General features: G+C 37.8%; 1 protein-coding gene across 1 annotated transcript; it reads right to left on the minus strand.

The window, feature by feature from the left end:
• Positions 1-2967: 2967 nt before the first annotated feature.
• Positions 2968-13400, minus strand: TRIM42 (tripartite motif containing 42). Its single transcript, XM_034439446.3, has 5 exons — positions 12881-13400; positions 11098-11783; positions 9125-9948; positions 5261-5491; positions 2968-3209 (listed from the first exon to the last, which is right to left on the minus strand). The coding sequence occupies exons 1-5, from the start codon at positions 13243-13245 to the stop codon at positions 3129-3131; spliced, it is 2187 nt and encodes a 728-aa protein (XP_034295337.1). The 5' UTR covers positions 13246-13400; the 3' UTR covers positions 2968-3128.
• Positions 13401-18071: the final 4671 nt, after the last annotated feature.

The raw sequence follows: 18071 nt of genomic DNA on the forward strand, positions 1-18071 counted from the left end.
AACCCAAGGTTCCCATTGCCACCTTGTCAAAACTATTGGGCAAGATGGTATCTTGCATGGCGATAGTGCCTTGGGCCCAATTATATGCCAGGAACCTTCAGTGGTTCCTGCTACCATATCAGAGGGCAAACAGCTCCAATTAGCTGCCCAAGGTCAGGATTTCCTTGCCTGTCATGAAATCCTTCCGCTGGTGGGCATCCTCAGCTCTCAACAAAGGGAATGTCTTCAGAGAGCCCACTTGAATCACACTTATGTCAGACGCAAGCCTCTTCAGCTGGGGGGCTCACCTCCAATCCAGAGTAGCGCAAGGCTGCTGGTCACAGCAGGACCTCACCAACAACATCAACTGGTTGGAGTTGAAGGTGATTAATCTGGCCTTCGTCAATTTCAGGACTCAGTACAGGGAAAACATGTCCTTGTGCTGACTGACAATGTAGCAGCAAAAGCTCATGTCAACTGCCAGGGAGGAAACCACTCACAGTGCCTCATGGAGGAATCCTTGAGGTTAGGGAAGTGGGTGGAACAGAACATCCTTTCCCTCAAGGTGGAGCACATTGCCAGGACATTGAACGCTCAGGCAGACTATCTGAGCAGGATTACAGTGGACAAAGCCAAATGGCGTCTCCATCCAGAGATTTTCTGAGACATATGCGACAGGTTCGGAAATCCAACTGTAGACCTGTTTGCCTCACAGACAAACTCCCAATTCTTCACGAGGTTTACAAGGAGTGGAGGGGACCAACGCTCTCTGCAGTGCTTGGCCTCCTGGCCTCCTATATGCATTTCCATCTTTCCCTCTAATACCGGGGGTAATATGAAAGGTGATTTTGGATGGGGCAGAGGTTCTCCTGGTCACCCCTCACTGGCCCAGGCATCTGTGGTTCGTTCTGTCCATGTCATTCTGTCCATGTCACAGCCCTGGAGAATCCCTCCAGAGAGGATCTCTCTCAGCAGGGGGTCTTGGAACACCCAGAGCCAGAGAACAGAAGCGGAAGTAGATCCTACTTCCACTTCTGTTCCGCAGGTACTGGACTTCCTGCAGGAGGGTCTGGACAAGGGGTTGTCACACAGTACCATTAAATGACAAGTAGAGGCTTTATCTACCATAGTGCTGGGCAGCGACCAGGGTCCCCTTGCACGCCCTGTCATCCACAGGTTCATTTGTGGGGAAACTAATTTGCAACCGCCAACCATCCACAGATATTCCACTTGGGATTTGCCCAAGGTGTTGCAGGCATTTACAGTGCTACCCTTTGAACCTCTGCAAACAACGAGCTTCAGATATTTGACTCTTAAAGTGGTTTTCCTGGTTGCTGTTACATCAGCAAGATGCATATCCGAGATAATAGCTATATCCATCAGGGCAGATCTCTGCATTTTCCATCTGGATAAAGTGATCCTAAGATTCGATCCCTCCTTCATCCCCAAGGTAAACTCCTGGTTCCACAGGGCCCAGGAGATCATATTACCAAACTTCTGTCCAGGGCCATCCTATGCCCTGAAGAGAAGGTGGCATGCCTTGGATGTAAGGAGGGCTCTCCGGATCTACATTAAGAGAATGGCACCCACCAGGAAATCTGATGCAGTATTTGTCTCCTTTCAGCCAACATCGTTAGGCACCAAGGTGTCTTCTTTGACCATTGGTCATTGGATAAAGGCGTGTAACACCAAAACTTATGAGGTGCAGGCGATTCCTGTACCTAGATGAATAACTGCACACTCAACTAGAAGTGCAGCCATCACTGCTGCATGGTAGACCCAGGTGGCTGCCCTATAAATCTCCTCTAGGGAGGACTGGGTCTACCATGCAGCAGGCCTCCCTAGAGGAGATTTGTAGGGCAGCCACCTGGACTACTCCCTTGCCTTTCATTAGCATTATAAGTTGGATGTCTTCGCATCCGCAGAGGCATCCTTTGGCAGGAGGGTCTTACAACAGGTGCATTTAGCCTTGGGGGCCCCAGACCCAACAGTTACCCGCCCTTAGGACAGCCAGGCTTTGGCATATCCCATTCCGGGACTATTCTGCAGCTACCCTGGAGAAGAAGCGTTGGTTGTACCTGAGCACCTTTTCACAGTGGGCTGTGGTATAGACCAGCCCCACCCTGATGATCATAAGATCTGGAGCCAACTGTCACTAATATTCTTGGAAAGCCTCTCTTTCAGTTGTGACATCACAGAAAAACTGAGCCTGAGAGAGAGGCAGGAGGGCGTGGTTAAAATATTATGACTCAGTGTCTGGGCAGATCCGACTGTAGCAACCCATTCCTGGACTATTCCAGGAATAGTCCCTTTTGACCCGTTCAAGGCTGCCGGGATCACCACAGCTGATTGCCGTCTCTGCACATTGTGTTTTTGGCTTCCGTGCATCGCATTTTCGGCTGGTTCCAGGCAGCGGGGATCGGCAGTGGTGGCAGCAGCAATTCCTGCTGCCTGGAACTGGCTGAAAATGAAACACGTGGAGGCCAAAAATGGGGCATGTGGAGGCCGAAAATGCGATGCACAAAGGCGGAGATTGGCGGCAATGTGCTGTGGCGATCCCGGCAGCCTGGAACGGGTCTAAAATGGAGTGTGCAGAGGCCAAAAATGAGATGTGCGGAGGCCAAAAATGCAATGCGTGGAGGCGGTGATGGGCTGTGGCAATCCCTGCAGCCTGGAACAGCTGATTGGCGGTATTTCAGGAGGCTGATCCAACCGCCAATCAGCTGTTTGTGCTAAATCAGGCTGCAATAACGTGCTGAAGCTGACCAGGCTGTTTGCTGTTTGCTGCAAGGGCGCTAGCCAGATGAATATCGATGGATGCAGGTAGGCAGAGGCAGATTTTTTTTTCTTGTTTTCCTCCCCAAAAACTAATGTGCATCTTATACTCTGGAGCATCTTATACTCATATACGGTAGACGCTTATACGGTAATTTTTTAACCATCTCCAATGAAAAATTGGTAAAAAAATAAAATACAAGAGCTGAAATGTTATTTTATGAACCTCTTTATTTTGAAAGGAATCATTTTATATCTTAGCTCACAAATTTAATTTAAAAAGAATGAAGAAAAGAAAAAATATAACAGGATTTCATCTGATAGCTTACTTTCAGCTTCCTCCTTAAAATGATTTGTAAATCTGTAGTTCAGGATTATCTGCGGAAAGCAGATTGAACATTTCTCAGCAAGCCCCATCTGGCTTTGGCTTTGGCACGCACATCTGGAGTCATCACCTACAATGGAAAGCAGAAATATGATTGTCAATCAGCTATAGAAACACAGGTACATGACAGATGTCTCAAGAGAGTAAGCAGAAATAAAGGTTTTAAATTTGTTATTGTTATTGGAAAAGGCCCTACCATAAACCATTCTTGGTTTTCTTATAAGCCATCTGGAGTCTAAGTGCAGTTAGCCACTGCTTAAAATTAATAAATTAAATATTTGACTCCCATTAGCTAACAATGTTCTCTTCCAACATATCTCCAAGTAAACCTTACTCAATGAGAAGAATCTATGCATCCTTTGGAAATGTATCACTGTATTATAGTTTCTCCATTTGAGTGTGTATCTCTCCTGCCCTCTTTCCCCAACCAGATGAATACTTTATTGATTCTTTTTGCTTTCTAAGCTAAAGTATTTGGACAAATAAACATTTCTATCCATTATATGTAAGGAAAACTATAAGAATGCAAATAAACTATAATAGCAACTTGAAAGCAGCTATTAGAATAGAATAGAATAGAATAGAATAGAATAGAATAGAATAGAATAGAATAGAATAGAATAGAATAGAATAGAATAGAATAACAGAGTTGGAAGGGACCTTGGAGATCTTCTAGTCCAACCCCCTGCCCAGGCAGGAAACCCTACACCACTTCACACAAATGGTTATCCAACATCTTAAAACTTTCCACTCTTGGAGCATTCACAACTTCTGCAGGCAAGTTGTTCCACTGATTAATTGTTCTAACTGTCAGGAAATTTCTCCTTAATTGTAAATTGCTTCTCTCCTTGATTAGTTTCCAACCATTGCTTCTTGTTCTACCCTCAGGTGCTTTGAAGAATAGTTTGACTCCCTCTTCTTTGTGGCAACCACTGAGATACTGGAACACTGCTATCATGTCTCCCCTAGTCCTTCTCTTCATTAAACTAGACTTACCCAGTTCCTGCAACCGTTCTTCATATGTTTTAGCCTCCAGTCCCCCAATCATCTTTGTTGCTCTTCTCTGCACTCTTTCTAGAGTCTCAACATCTTTTTTACATCGTGGCGACCAAAACTGAATTTAATATTCCAGATGTGGCCTTACCATTAGTTAATGTCTCTTCCTGGCTGCAGATGTGAGTCCATCTCTCTCCTGCATCTGTTTAGTAGAAGTCTTTCCCCACTCATTACAAACAATTAAACACCTATCAATTCAATGTAATGCCAGTAAAATGTAGAGTTGGGATTGTACCACCTTGAAAGGACACATTCAATATTTCATCTTTTTTTTCCTTTTGGCACAGCAACAACAACCAAATAAAAATGAAGGATTATTTAATACTGTTGCTGAAGAAATGTTAAAAATCAATACATTTTAAAGATTTTAACTTTTTTAAAGATCAAATAATGTGGTAAATGTTCAAGCAAAACAAGGAGTGGGAATTAAAAATACTAAACAGACACCTCAGAATGTTTTCAAATTTGGAGGCATGTGAGTAAATATTCCAAAACAATATATCTGCTCAAGGTCCATTTTAGAAGAATGTTCTCTGCTCTAAGGATTTAAAAGACAGCTTGCTCTATTCTTTATGAATTCATGAATTGTTTCTCATAGTCTATGTCTAAAAAAATCTTTATTAGGACAATTGTTGTATTAAATCTTAATATGTATTCTTTATGGAATTTTAATCTGAATAGTTATAAAGTAAAAAACTGTGGAGGAAAAATGAAACATCAAAACTGTCAGACATATACTGTAAATGCGTTGTACAAAAATCACGTTATGACACATTTTAAATGCTGTCCTTGTTACCTTTTTGATGTATTAAATGGAATATTATAAAAATGTTTATTTAACATTTTGAAACCATGTCAAATCAGGGAATTGTTAACACTATAGTAAACAAACAAAAACAAATCATAAAAAACAAAATAATCCAAGCAACATTTGAATTAAATTTCATTAAATTCAATTGATTTGAATAATCTATGAATAAATGTAAGCTACTTATCTAAAATCATGATAATGCATTTGTCTATATAAGTTTGATTTACTCAGAAATTAGATACACAAGATTGTACCTTACAGACTTCACTCCATTCTCCTGGGCCATTCTCATTGACAGCTCGAACTTTAAAGAGATATTCTGTATTAGGGGAGAGATTATGTATTTCCAGATTCTGTTGTACAATTCCAGTAAGTACTCCTATGAGTTGTGGCTGGATTAAACTTTCAGCTGCCTCTTCATCAAATACTTCATAATAAGCAACTTCAAAGCTATCTACCTCTTCTGTTGGACAGGTCCAATAAAGCTGTGGAGTGCAAAGAAAGAAAGTGCACTGAAAATACTTTTATGTTTCTCTAGAAAACTAGTAAGTAAGGCTGCTAGCATTTCATTATTTGAGTTATAAGTATTTGTAGAATAAAAAACCCAGAAACCTGCAACCTATAACTTCAATTTAATTATATATATTTAATGTCCACAGCACAGGCATTTGTAATTCTGAGTAGCATTTTAGTACCAGTCCCATGGATTTTAAACCTAATAATCTTCCACCTTCTAAAAACTATTTGAAGTTCCATACCAGCCAAAATGTCATGATAGCAGAGAATTAAGTTCAATTCATATGATGGGTATTCATTTGGAAAGGCTAGGCTATATTTTCTACTGTCATAAATATAGCAGAACATTTCAGGTGGGCTCTAGTTTTATCTCTCACCAGTGGTTTTAGACCTACTTCTCCCAAATGGATCAAATAAAATAAAGAAGGAAAGTATATGGTATTTAATACCAGTAATTACAATAACCAGAACTTTCAGTACATTTGTATTTTTAAAACTCTTCTATTTTGTTATTCAAAAATTCAACTTGGTCTTAAAATATCTTTTAAAATAGCTTCTTTCTTACTGGAATAAGGATGAATAAATACATCACTTGCAATGGGAAGCAAAAATGTCATTGTCAGGGAACTATAGGAACACAACTACATGGCAAATCTGAGTCAGGGATGTCAACTCTGCTGATCATTGTAGAGGGTGGTAGTGAGGGGAACAAAAGCCATCTGTCTTGTTAGGGTTGAGTTGCAGCTGGTTTCTCCCATCCAGGTTCTTACAGCCTCCAGGCACAGAGCCAACTCCTGAAGAGCACTGAGCATTAGCTTGCCCTGCATTATAGAGTTGTATAATTTGGAATCATCAGCATAGTAGCGTGCTATGCTATCTTGCCACAGAGGTCAGATTGAGTTAAATTAATTTAAAAGAAAAGATTTAAGGCATAGAACATCAATTAGAAACTGCTGTTCCCTCACAGGATATATTTGTAAATAACCACATTTGAGATTCTAATCGGTAACACATCCCAGTTCTCAAATTTAGACAGTTCTCTAACTTTAGCCTAGTTCTGTGATGGTGAACCTATGGCACGCGTGCCACAGGTGGCACACAGAGCCATATCTGTGGGCACGCGAGCATAGCCCTAGCTCAGCTCCAGCATGCATTGGCCAGCTGATTTTTGGGCCTTCCGGGAATTGGGCCATTTCCAGCCTCCAGAGGATCTCAGGGGATGGGGTGGGGGGTGGGGGAGGCTGTTTTCACCTACCCAGGCTCCAAGAAAGCCTCTGGAGCCAGGGGAGGGTGAAAAATGGGTCAACTAGGCCCACCAGTAACCTTTTTGCCGTTGTGTGCCAAAAGCGGGCGGAGTGTGGTGGGTCACGCATGCATGCATGGGGGTGGGGGGGGGTGCATTGAATTATGGGTGTGGGCACATGTGCGTGCAACCCCCACCCACCCCCGTGCTTCCCCCGCTTTTGGCATGCGACGGCAAAAAGGTTAGCTATCACTGGCCTAGTTCATAGGTCTCCAAACTTGGCAACTTCAGGACTTGTAGACTTCAACTCATGCCTGGCTGAAGAATTCTGGAGCTGAAGTCCACAAGTCTTAAAGTTGGCAGTTTGGAAGCCCCTTGTTTAGTTCCATGTACAGATTTAAAGACGAAATTCAGGAAAGTTCCTTTTAAAGCACAACACTGTCCTTGTAGCATGGTAGTCAGATAAACCATAACCCATGTCCTCCTTTACTACTAGCTCTACAGGAATATTCATTTTCTGCTGATTGCCCCTCTTTTATCTAACTTTCCACAGTATCTCAAACTGTTAGGTTTGTAGTCAGGGCTGCCCAACAGAGGACACATATCATGAATTCACCTAAATGCACCTTTCAAATTTAATATAAATTTTATTATACATTATATTTTATCTTATACTATTTTATATTACTTTTATTTTTTTTATCTTGTTTTTTCTACTGCCATAGTAGAATTTTTATTCTATTTCATCTCTCTGTAGTTTGTTTTATCTCATTTCGCTGTATGATACCTTAATTCATTATATTGTATTTTACTTTGGCTGATGCTCATGCTCTGATATGATTTGTCAACTGATAAATCAATAAGGTATATTGTATTGTCTTTATAATCCTACTCATCATTTTAATGGTATTGATGTCACAATTTTATAATTTATACTAGTGATTTAAATTTTTGCCATTTCTCATACTATCTAGGTTTGACCACTATCATAACAGGATGGCTGTAATATTATCCCTGAATGATATATTATTTTGATGAATGACCAAAATAAAGATACTCAACCTATAAAGGACAAAAGGCTAATAATAATAAGAACAGAAAAAAGTAAAATTAGAGTGATATAGAAATGATTAGCATGTAAATTGGGCTCATAAAAATTAAGTTAACTCAGTTTTTTTCCCCAAAAGCTATCAATAACATTTCACTTTATAGGTCAACTTCTAGTATTTTTTTTTTGACAAGTATAATCATAAGTGGAAAGTAAAGAGGAATAAAATCAGAAAAAAACAAGTACTCAGCCAGTGCAACGATGCATCAACTGATTTCAATAAAACAGCCAGTAAAAACAGAAGTTTGATGAATTTTATGGATACAAAATTAAAGTAACAAAGATATAATAAAAAATACATAATACAAGAGGAAAATTTTGTGTAGAAAAAGTCTAGTTGCTAGATCACAAAAGACTCAGTGAAATATCTGGGATTGTATTAATAGGTAACAATAAAGGTATATTTTAAAATAATTATAAAATATGGAGAGAAGTAAAAAAAAGTTCTAGAAATGTGAAAAAAAATCTGCTTAGAATCAATACCAACTATCAAAGCAAACATACTACCAAAGATTTTTTTAAAACAAATATTATTTCAAATAGCACTGATTTTAATCTCAGACAAAATCCTCTTAACATCAGCAAGGAACAGTCAACATATTTACACAAAGGGTGATGGTGGTAGGGAAACAAGACTAAAATTTCAATTTTACAGCACATTATACCCCTCTGATAATCTGGATGGAAAACTGTGCAGGCAGATATATCAAAACTACTCTAATTTACCCATCCAGTCTCTTTAATACAGGTCAGATCAGGACTCTTATTTTAAATTGTAGATAAGTGAGGTCTTGGAAAGAATATGAAATTTAAAAACAGTATCATCAGATCAAAAGCCAAGTTTTTGATAACGAAAAAGGAGGAATTGTATAGTATGCTAGACTATGGCCATTTGTGAAAGAAGCTTTTCATTGATGATATAATAACTTTGGGTCCAAACTCAACAATATGATTTCATTCATATGTTGGTCAATGGTGCAAAGCCACAAGAAAGATATTTTAGATTATTCTTCAGTTACATAGGAAATTACATAAAAATCCATACAAAAGAAACTATAAATTTTCCAGGCACCTTTTAAAGAAATCACTTGGAAATTATTTGGAACAAAAAGTATGCAACTACATGCAGAACTGATGAAGATATAATTCCATTAACTGCACATTCCTATTATCCAGTATTATTTGCGAAAGTGTGAATGCTCATAATGATTGCAAGGTCAGAGAATAAAAACATTTTACAAGAATTCATACCTTAGCAAGAGTTGGGTAGACAAGAGTTTGGTAAATAACAACAAGACCAGGAGGTGAAGAATATTCTTCCTGTACATCTGGATTGTAACTGGGTCCATAGTTTGGATAGCTTCTTATATCTTTTGAAGTATCTGATGAGGCGTTCCAAATCGAATACAATTGATTTCCTTTCAGCTCTGTTGGTGGTGATGATCTTGGTCTAATATGCAGTTCATTGTTCATAAAGGTTTGATCAGCTAGTGAATGAAATGATGATAAGGAGAAACTTCTGTTCAGTCCTAGTGGATTTGGAATGTGTGCACTTGAAACAGTCCTTGGAATCATGACATCAGAACCGCAAGGATAAGGGCTTTTGTTCACTTGTTCATATCGTAATTTATTGCGGATTGATGGGAAAATGCTTACTAGGTTTTCAGCAAGCTCCTCAAAGTTGATTTTAAGATGCTTTATTGGATCTTCCTTAAGGTATGGGTTGGGCTGATAAAGACTTGCAATTATATCTTCTACTTCCTTTATTAAGCTCCAGGCAGATTGTAGGAATGCAATAGGGCTTTGTTCTTTTAAGGCTTCCTTAGAATATTGCATGAGGCTGTCCATTTGATCAATTTTCCTTGTTGCATGGCTTGCAAATTCAAAAAGTGCCTTTTGTTTCTGATGTTCAAGGTTTTCTACTGCCTCCATCAGTTCTTTTTCACGCTCTAGAATTATCGCCCGTAACCTCATAAAACCATTCCTGATCTCTTTCCTTTTGGTATCTTTATAAGATTTAAAATTGTTTTTTAATACAAGGACTTCCATTAGGTCATTATCGATTACATAACGGACTGCAACAGAAGAATCAAGATAATGATCACCCTCAGCAAAACTGTTCTGCTTCACTAGAAGCAATACTTCCCCTTCCCAAAGCATAGATTTGATTGCTTCCCATTGTTCTATAATGTTTGAACAATGAAAGATAAGGATTAAGAGATTTTTAAAAACTGGAGTTTTGAGTGGATGGGAAAAACATGTTTTGATTGTGAAAAGAGAGGAAGAAAACTAGAAGATTGTGTGAGGCAGAGAAAACTACATTAACAGTAGGTCTGTATATGCATGGGCCTATATACATGTCTGAGTGTGTGTATGACTTCATCACCCCTAAGGTGGTTCAACAGGAGGAAATGTGACAAAACATGAGCTCTGCAGTCACATTGCAACCTGCACATTTCTTCTTTCTATCTGCCATTGAGGTGCAACTATGAAAGGCAGGATTTGCGCTGCAACAATGCATTTGAACATTTTTGCTTTTATTTTCATAATTATGTTTAGTAACGAATGCCTATATGTGCCTTCCAGCTAATTATGGAAGAACAACAACTATCCTGGGACATCTGAAAAAAATTAGCATGTTAATATAAGAAATTCAAAAGCAATCATAAAGGGCCCTTCAGAAATCATATTTCTGTGTTTTCAAGGTCTATATGTTCATTTGTCAGACATAATGTATGTTGTGCTAATCATTCAACTCTAAAATAGGGTAAGCTGAGAAATAATAACTTTCCGAAAAGCAGACTATGAGCTTCATGTATTATCTATTTTGCTGAAGCCAGATAATTCAAGGCCACTAGATAGGTATAAGCTAGACCAGTGGTTCTCAATCTTTTCTTCACCACAGCCCCCTTTAAATACTGTTTGTGGCCACGGACCATAGCCATGGACCTCAAAGACTCAACTCAAGATTTAAATCATAATTTTTTTAAACCTTCATGGATCCCCTCTGACAACATTGCATCCCCCCAGGGGTCGGCAGACCACAGGTTGAGAACCACTGAGCTAGATAGTTTGTTCTCCATTGATCAAAATCCACTTATTGAGGAATTTAGGAAACTTTTAACCTTAGAGAAATCTTTGATGGGTTTAGCATTTACATTGATTAGATATAGTATAGCAACTAAGAAAATATCAAGCAGAAAGAAAATAATTTAAATAGGAACCTTTTTTAAACTTTGCAATGGTCGTAAATAACATAGCAGACATTTTCGTGCATGCTACTGATAAAGAAACTTTGTTATGATCGTTATGTTGAGCCTCAGCACAATATTCACATAGTAGTTCATGATCTTCAAGGCAGTATTTGGAAAGCACTGTTTCGCCATGGATTAAGCAGTTTTTGTCTTCCCAGATGTCATCACCAATTTTAGCATAGGCATGATTTAAGGAAGAAATATCTTGGTGATAATTCCTCAGGCAAAAATTACAGTAGTTCAGTTGACATGACAAACATCTCTTGTCCGCCTTGCGCTCATCGCAAATCTGGCAATAGATTGGGACATAGCTTTTGTCAAACCTCCATCTTAGGAAACCATATCGGCGCATATACTTTCTAGCCAATCTCGCCCTTAAATAATTAATCCTCAGATACATTTTCTTAGAAAATGGTAGGCAATGTGCTTTGTTGCAGATTGGACATGTGATGATGTAGAAACTCTCCGTAATTTCAGCATTCAGTCTGCTCTGCATGATACATCTATCACAAATACAGTGATTACAGGGCAACATAAATGGGCGGATAAACATTCGTTGGCACAATGGGCATACAAGTTGGTCAATAAAAGCATGTCCGGAAGGTTCTTTATCCAATGTAATGACAGATGTATCACTTGCCCCTCGGGCTCTGAGTCTGAAAATAAAACCAATACAGAAACCTCTGAGTTATGTCCAAGGATTCCACTAATGTTTATAATGATCAAACTTAAAATAATAATTCTATAATTAGCCCACAAACAGTGTTAGAAGCTTTGGGAAAAATCAATAGGCTACAAAATTGATGACATGAAATTGAAGTCCTTCCTACCGTGTTAACTCTTTCTGTTGAAATAGATTTAGAATGCAAAAGCAGGGAATATGTAGACCTGTAGATATTTCTGAATTGCAATTCCCAGCATCCCTCACCATTAGCTGTGCTACCTAAAGTATTAATAATTGAGCAACATCTGAAGGGCCACAAATCTCCCACCTTTGTTTTAATGGCTTGTTACATTTCTGAGAACTCTCAAGCCTTTTTAGATTTTCTTGAGTTTTTCAAATCTGTAACAGTTGCCAAAAATTTGTAGATAATGGTAAACAATCAGTACCATATCATAAAAATATTGCATGAATTGGAAAGAGATATCCAAACAGAAAACTAAACTGCTTCTCATTTCTTCACATCGTGTGTTACAAGGATGTGAATATCTTTTTAATAGTTAATTATTTTTATTTGTGTTCCAAATATAAAATACTGCAATTGCATTTAAAATGTTGTGAGTTATAGGTTTAGGTTCCATAGTTATTCCTTTCAGAAGAAGAGAACAATTAGTATTTCCATTTGGTTAGGATTTAACTTTTTGTTTACTCCTTCACCTAGCAGTTTTTTAAAAATTTGCATTTTACATCTTCCACCTGCAATTTACAGCCTTTTAAGTGGTATGCTTAAGGGTAGCAATTGCATTACTTTTTAATATTTACAAACCACTTTTAGGATATGTTTGGCTAAAAATTCACAAGGGGATATTCTAAGAGAAATTGCAGAATTCTCATAATGTAATGCTGTAGAATTTGATAAACTATTTTGAAGAAACTTGCTGCTTTATGGTCTGAACTAACCTAATAATTATTCCACATTTGATCTTTAAGAGCACCAGACACACACACACACACACACACACACACTCAGGGTGATGGATCAATGTGGTTTGAGGAAGATTCCCCAAAGAAGCAACATTTGACTGCTCTTACCTTCTTCGTAATTTAGCTCCACGTCTGTATGGCAAATATGGAAAAGTGCAACACCTACTTTCATAGCACTGACATTCATTATTCTCTTCGGTACAGCACAAGCACTTGCAGTTTCTATTATTAGCACAGGAGCAGCAGCACCAGCGACAATTGGGGTTTTCTGAGAACGCACAGTGGCAGCACTGGCAGGTGGTGTCATCATCATGTGGGCAATAGCAACAATCACAGTTCCGTTCATCCGTAAACACAAACTTCCAGCACAGGCTGGATTGTCTTGTGCCGTATACTTTGAGACATCTCTTACAGCAATTACACCCGGGGCAGCAAGGACAAGTCATGCAACATGCACAGGGTCTGCTGGTCATAATCTTAAAAAAACATAATATTGTTCTTTCCTCCCCCCCCTCTTTTCCCCTATTATCTTGTTCTTGTTTCTTGTTTGCTACCTTAGGGTTTATTTTGCCCTGAAGTTGTGAAAATTTCTTTTTGATCACTTAGGAAGGAATAATGACATCATAATGGGTTTTACCAATGAGGATACTGGAGATTTGGGGGGGGGGGTTAGAGGAAAATAGCATATTTGTCACAAACTGTGTCACAAACTATGTCACAATGACCAAACACTTATTTTTGTATTGGTCTGATAATATGGACAAATTGAACAAGAAATGTTCGTGAAAACAAGAAAGGCTTGCTAAAACGTTTAAAGAATGGTTGCTGGAATTAGGTATATCTAGTTTAATGAAATAAGGACTAGGGGTGACATGATAGTAGTGTTCCAACAGCTAAGGGGTTGTCACAAAGAAGAGGGGCCAATCTATTCTCCAAAGCACCTGAAGGCAGGACAAGAACCAATAGATGAAAACTAATCAAGGAAAGAAGCAATTTAGAACTGAAGGAGAAATTTCCTGATAGTTAGAACAATTAATCAGTGGAACAACTTGCCAGAAGTATTGGCTGCTCCAACACTGGAAATTTTTAAAAAGAGATTGGACAACAATTTGTCTGAAATGGTATAGGGTTTCCTGTCTGAGCAGGGGGTTGGTCTAGAAGACCTCAAAGGTCAATCTACTCAATTTTCCATGTGCTCTCATGATAAATAATTCTGTACAATATCACATATACTATCTTCACAATCCACTCTTCTTTCCAATATCCTCCCACGACAAGTATAGATGAAAAGTCACCTGAATTTCAGCTGCTTAACGTTTCTGTTTTTCTTTAACTATTCCTGAAATATTAAATCAAGGGTTGGTATTTACCATTACCATCTGCCAGCAGTTCAAGGTAGGCCAAGTCATAAATGTACTTTATAGAACAGGATTTTTCAACCTTGGTGACTTTAAGATGTATGGACTTCAGCTGTGATGCTGGCTGGAGAAAGCATGACAGAATTTCCACCTGCACCATCTTACACCAAACAAAATCAAGGCAGACTTATTTCCATGCCCCCTCCTTTCCACAACTGAGTCGTCAACTGACAGCTCTTGCGTACACTTGCTACTTTGTATAATAATTCTGGCAGTTCTTTAATGAGTTTTTATGGATTTCATTGTTCTTGATAGAGATTATCTCAGAAATCAAAACATGCTATTGTATACTGAGGACTTTTAAAATAAAATATTATGAAGAATTCACACATTGGAAAAGGTAAATTTCTGCTAAAACATTTTGGATTGCCACTATAACCAGATGCTTAACTTACATGTATTGCTGTAACACCACAATTCTTCACTATATCAGGGTTCCATTCTGTTGCGATTTATGAAGTACACACAAAACTAGGAAATTAGAAACACAAGCATAAAATCATTCTAAATAAAGATAATTGCAAACCATATACTTGTGACTAAATAGAGTTGGATCCTTTTGCAAATATAGTAGAAAAGAGAAAAGGAGCCTTTTAAAATTTCAACATTCAATTAGTTCTAAAATTTAACCTGTTTAATTAATAATCTTAATATCCATCATGTCTCTCTCTACCTGTTAAATGCTACAAATTTTTCCCAGAATTCAATGCAATAAAAATGGTCACAGATAAAGCCAGTTAATATATTGTTGTATATTATATTTTATATAAGTTAAATTAGTGGGAAACTACTGATATATTTTATATCATATTATTGAGAAAGACAATTATTTGGTTTGGAGAATCTCTGAACATTGTATCAAAGGTTATTAGGTTTTCCGCACTATTAAAGCCTATGGCGGTAACTGCTGGAAAAGTAATATCATGCATGCTAGATTTAATTTTGCATTTAGAATACTGCCAGGACTTTGGTTCTCTCCTGAACAGGAAATTTAGCCTATATTACTCATAGCCTATTCATTTTGTTGGGGACTGCAACTTTACAGACTGGTATCCCAGTATTTGTATCATAGAATATATTCCTTGTGATAATCAGTGGAACTGAAAGCTGGATTTTACAAGAAGCAGTATAGGAAGAATATTAATGCCTTTCAACTTTGGTGCTGGGAAGGACTGCTGAAAATATTATGGACAGTCAAGAAAATAAACCTATGGTCATTAAATAAGCCCAGAGTTCTCACATGAGACACAAATGACCAGGCTGAAGTTATCTAACTTTGGACACATCATGGAAAGACCCAGATCTCTGAAAAAAGCTCCAATACTGGAGGTGGGAGGAAAGAGAAGATCATTCAATCATAGTGCAAGGGAATTGAGGCTTTAAGCTTTTGTATGTCCTTTGCAAGATACATGGAATACAACTCCTTTTGAGCTGGGAAACTACCAAAATAAATAAATAAATAAATAAATAATCAAGGAAATGCTTTCTACTCAGCCAAGAAAATAAATAAATAAACAAATAAACAAACAAACAAACAAATAAATAAATAATAATAAAAAAAACTAGGGAAGATTATGAAAGAGCCACCTGTATTGGAAGTCCTCCTTAATGGCGCTGCAATTTAGTGGCAAGAAAACCCTAACCCTAACCCTCATGTTGCAATAACTTGAGATGAGTGATTCTATGCACTGGTGTATAGAATGTAAGTTGAATTTTATCTAGCAGTATTTACTATCTAGTAAATCAATATAAAATAATTTAGTACATGAAGTCTTACCCTTTATTAACTTCAGTAGGAATATTCAAATAAACAGCGAAACAAATAAAAGTCTCATTCTTGTTCTCTGCAGTGTGACTTCTAGTTATTTCCAATATATTATTACAATTGGTCACATAATCAACCAGATGTTGAGACTGGATTTGGCATTTTACCTACCTGCCGAATCCTTCCCAAAGACCTGGAATGAGCAAATGTTTTTGTTTTATGGCACTAAAGGTTTCATTATAGGATGTAAGCTGTTCCAGGTAAAGCCTTTTACAATTGATGGATGGTGATTTTGTCAATACCAGTGGTGCTCAACTGTTGCTCCATATGTTTTGGGATTGCACCTAAGGCATCTATTACTATTGGTACCATCTTTGCTTTATTTGGCAACAGTCATTCTATTACTATTTGCAAGTCTTTATATTTTGTAACCTGAAATTTTCTCCAGTATTTTGACCGGTATTTGAATTTCTGCTTTAAGATACCCTTAAAAAGACATGTTTTACATTTTATTTTTAGTAATTTACTTTCTTTTCTCCTGTGTCACAATATATGTGCTATCTAATATTTAAAGTTAGTAGTATATTTTATGAGTCAAAGACTCATAAAACATACAAAGGCGCAGCTTTTGAAACATTTAATACTGAAAACCTTTTAATACTATCTGAATTCCAAGGGTTTTTTGAAGGATTTGTAGAAGCATTTCTTTAGATTGCTATCAACTCCACTCCTGGCTGAGCAGATGATATTGCCACAGTGCTGACAGAATACCAGGAGGCTGTGAGAGGGAGGAACCAACTTTAACTCAACACTAGCAAGATGGAGCACCTTTGGGATTTTGGTTCATCAGGGTCCCCATGACAACTTTAATTCTGGATGGGATGGCACTTCCCCAGGCAGAGCTGGTGTGCAATTTGGGAGTCCCCACACATCACAACTACTGCTCAATGATTATGTGTCAGCTGTGGCTAGGGGCCTTTGCACTGATTCCATTTGTGGACCCTTTTGTAGAGCAGGAAGCCTTGCTCACTGTTGCTCACTTTCCATTTGGAGTACCATAATCTGCTCTACATGGGGTTGCCCTTGAAGATCACTCATGAGTTACAATTGTTCGAGAATGCAGTAATACATGGAGGGTTGTGTTGGGTGTGCCTAGGTTTCCCTCTGTTATAAAGCTGCATTGGTTCTCAATTTTCTTCTGGATGCAATTTAGGATGCTGGTTCTAATTTTATAGTGAACAATACATAGGACCATATCTCTCTGAGGATAGCTGCCTGTCACAGTGGAGCAAATAGGGTAGGCAAGCTGTAGGTCACTTCTCTTAAACATTGTCATCTATCCTATATCATCCCCCTGGGGAAACAACAGCCCTGCTCCACCCTTTTACCCTTCTGGAGAGGGCTCAAAATCTGGCCTTTCCCCAGGCACTGGGATAGGGTGAGTTCAGAATGAGATGAGTACATGATGGTTGCATCATGGTTGAGTTGTAAGCTGTCCAGTTTGGCTTTAAAATGGGAAATTATACAAATGATTTAAATTAAATAATACATGCAAATAAAGATGTATATTTTAACTTAAAAGCAAGAAGAAAAGTTGGAACAGACTTGAAAACTATACATGCATACAAACACACACACACACACAAAATATTCAATTATGCTAGGATATGCTATAACTGTCTTCTCATATCTCTTTTTTTAAAACCACAGTAATACTTGCAATTCTAAATAAGGATACATAACTGAGTGATTTACATTGGGGAAACAACTGTGCAATCAGGAAAAGGCTCTTAAAATGCTAAATGAACAGAGTAACATATTATTAAAAGAAAAGGTGAATCAGTGAGATAAGGTATAGCAGAGAGAGAGAAACCATGCAGAAGGGAGAAAAATTGCAAAATGAAAAGAAAGCTTTATTGGTAGTATTCTCAGAATCACTCACAGTCTTGATCTGTAATAAATAATAATAGTAATTGTAAAATTCATAATAAAAGTAGAATGTCCCAGAAAGACACTTAAAATGGATTTTATAGTTTATCTCAATAGTAATAGGTTACAATATGGTAATGTTTTGCATATCTAGTAAATTTGTATGCTTATGGTACCTGTATCTTTA

Source organism: Pantherophis guttatus, chromosome 6 (genome assembly GCF_059756535.1).
Source record: "Pantherophis guttatus breed Tessera chromosome 6, ASM5975653v1, whole genome shotgun sequence".
Taxonomy (NCBI): domain Eukaryota; kingdom Metazoa; phylum Chordata; class Lepidosauria; order Squamata; family Colubridae; genus Pantherophis; species Pantherophis guttatus.

Coding starts and splice junctions, on each gene's coding strand:
- TRIM42 (XM_034439446.3), bottom strand. CDS start 13,245: ATGACCAGCAGACCCTGTGCATGTTGCATGACTTGTCCTTGCTGCCCC. Junction 11,784..12,880: donor GGAGCTAAATTACGAAGAAG/GTAAGAGCAGTC, acceptor TTTTATTTTCAG/ACTCAGAGCCCGAGGGGCAA. Junction 3,210..5,260: donor AATGGAGTGAAGTCTGTAAG/GTACAATCTTGT, acceptor TTTCCATTGTAG/GTGATGACTCCAGATGTGCG.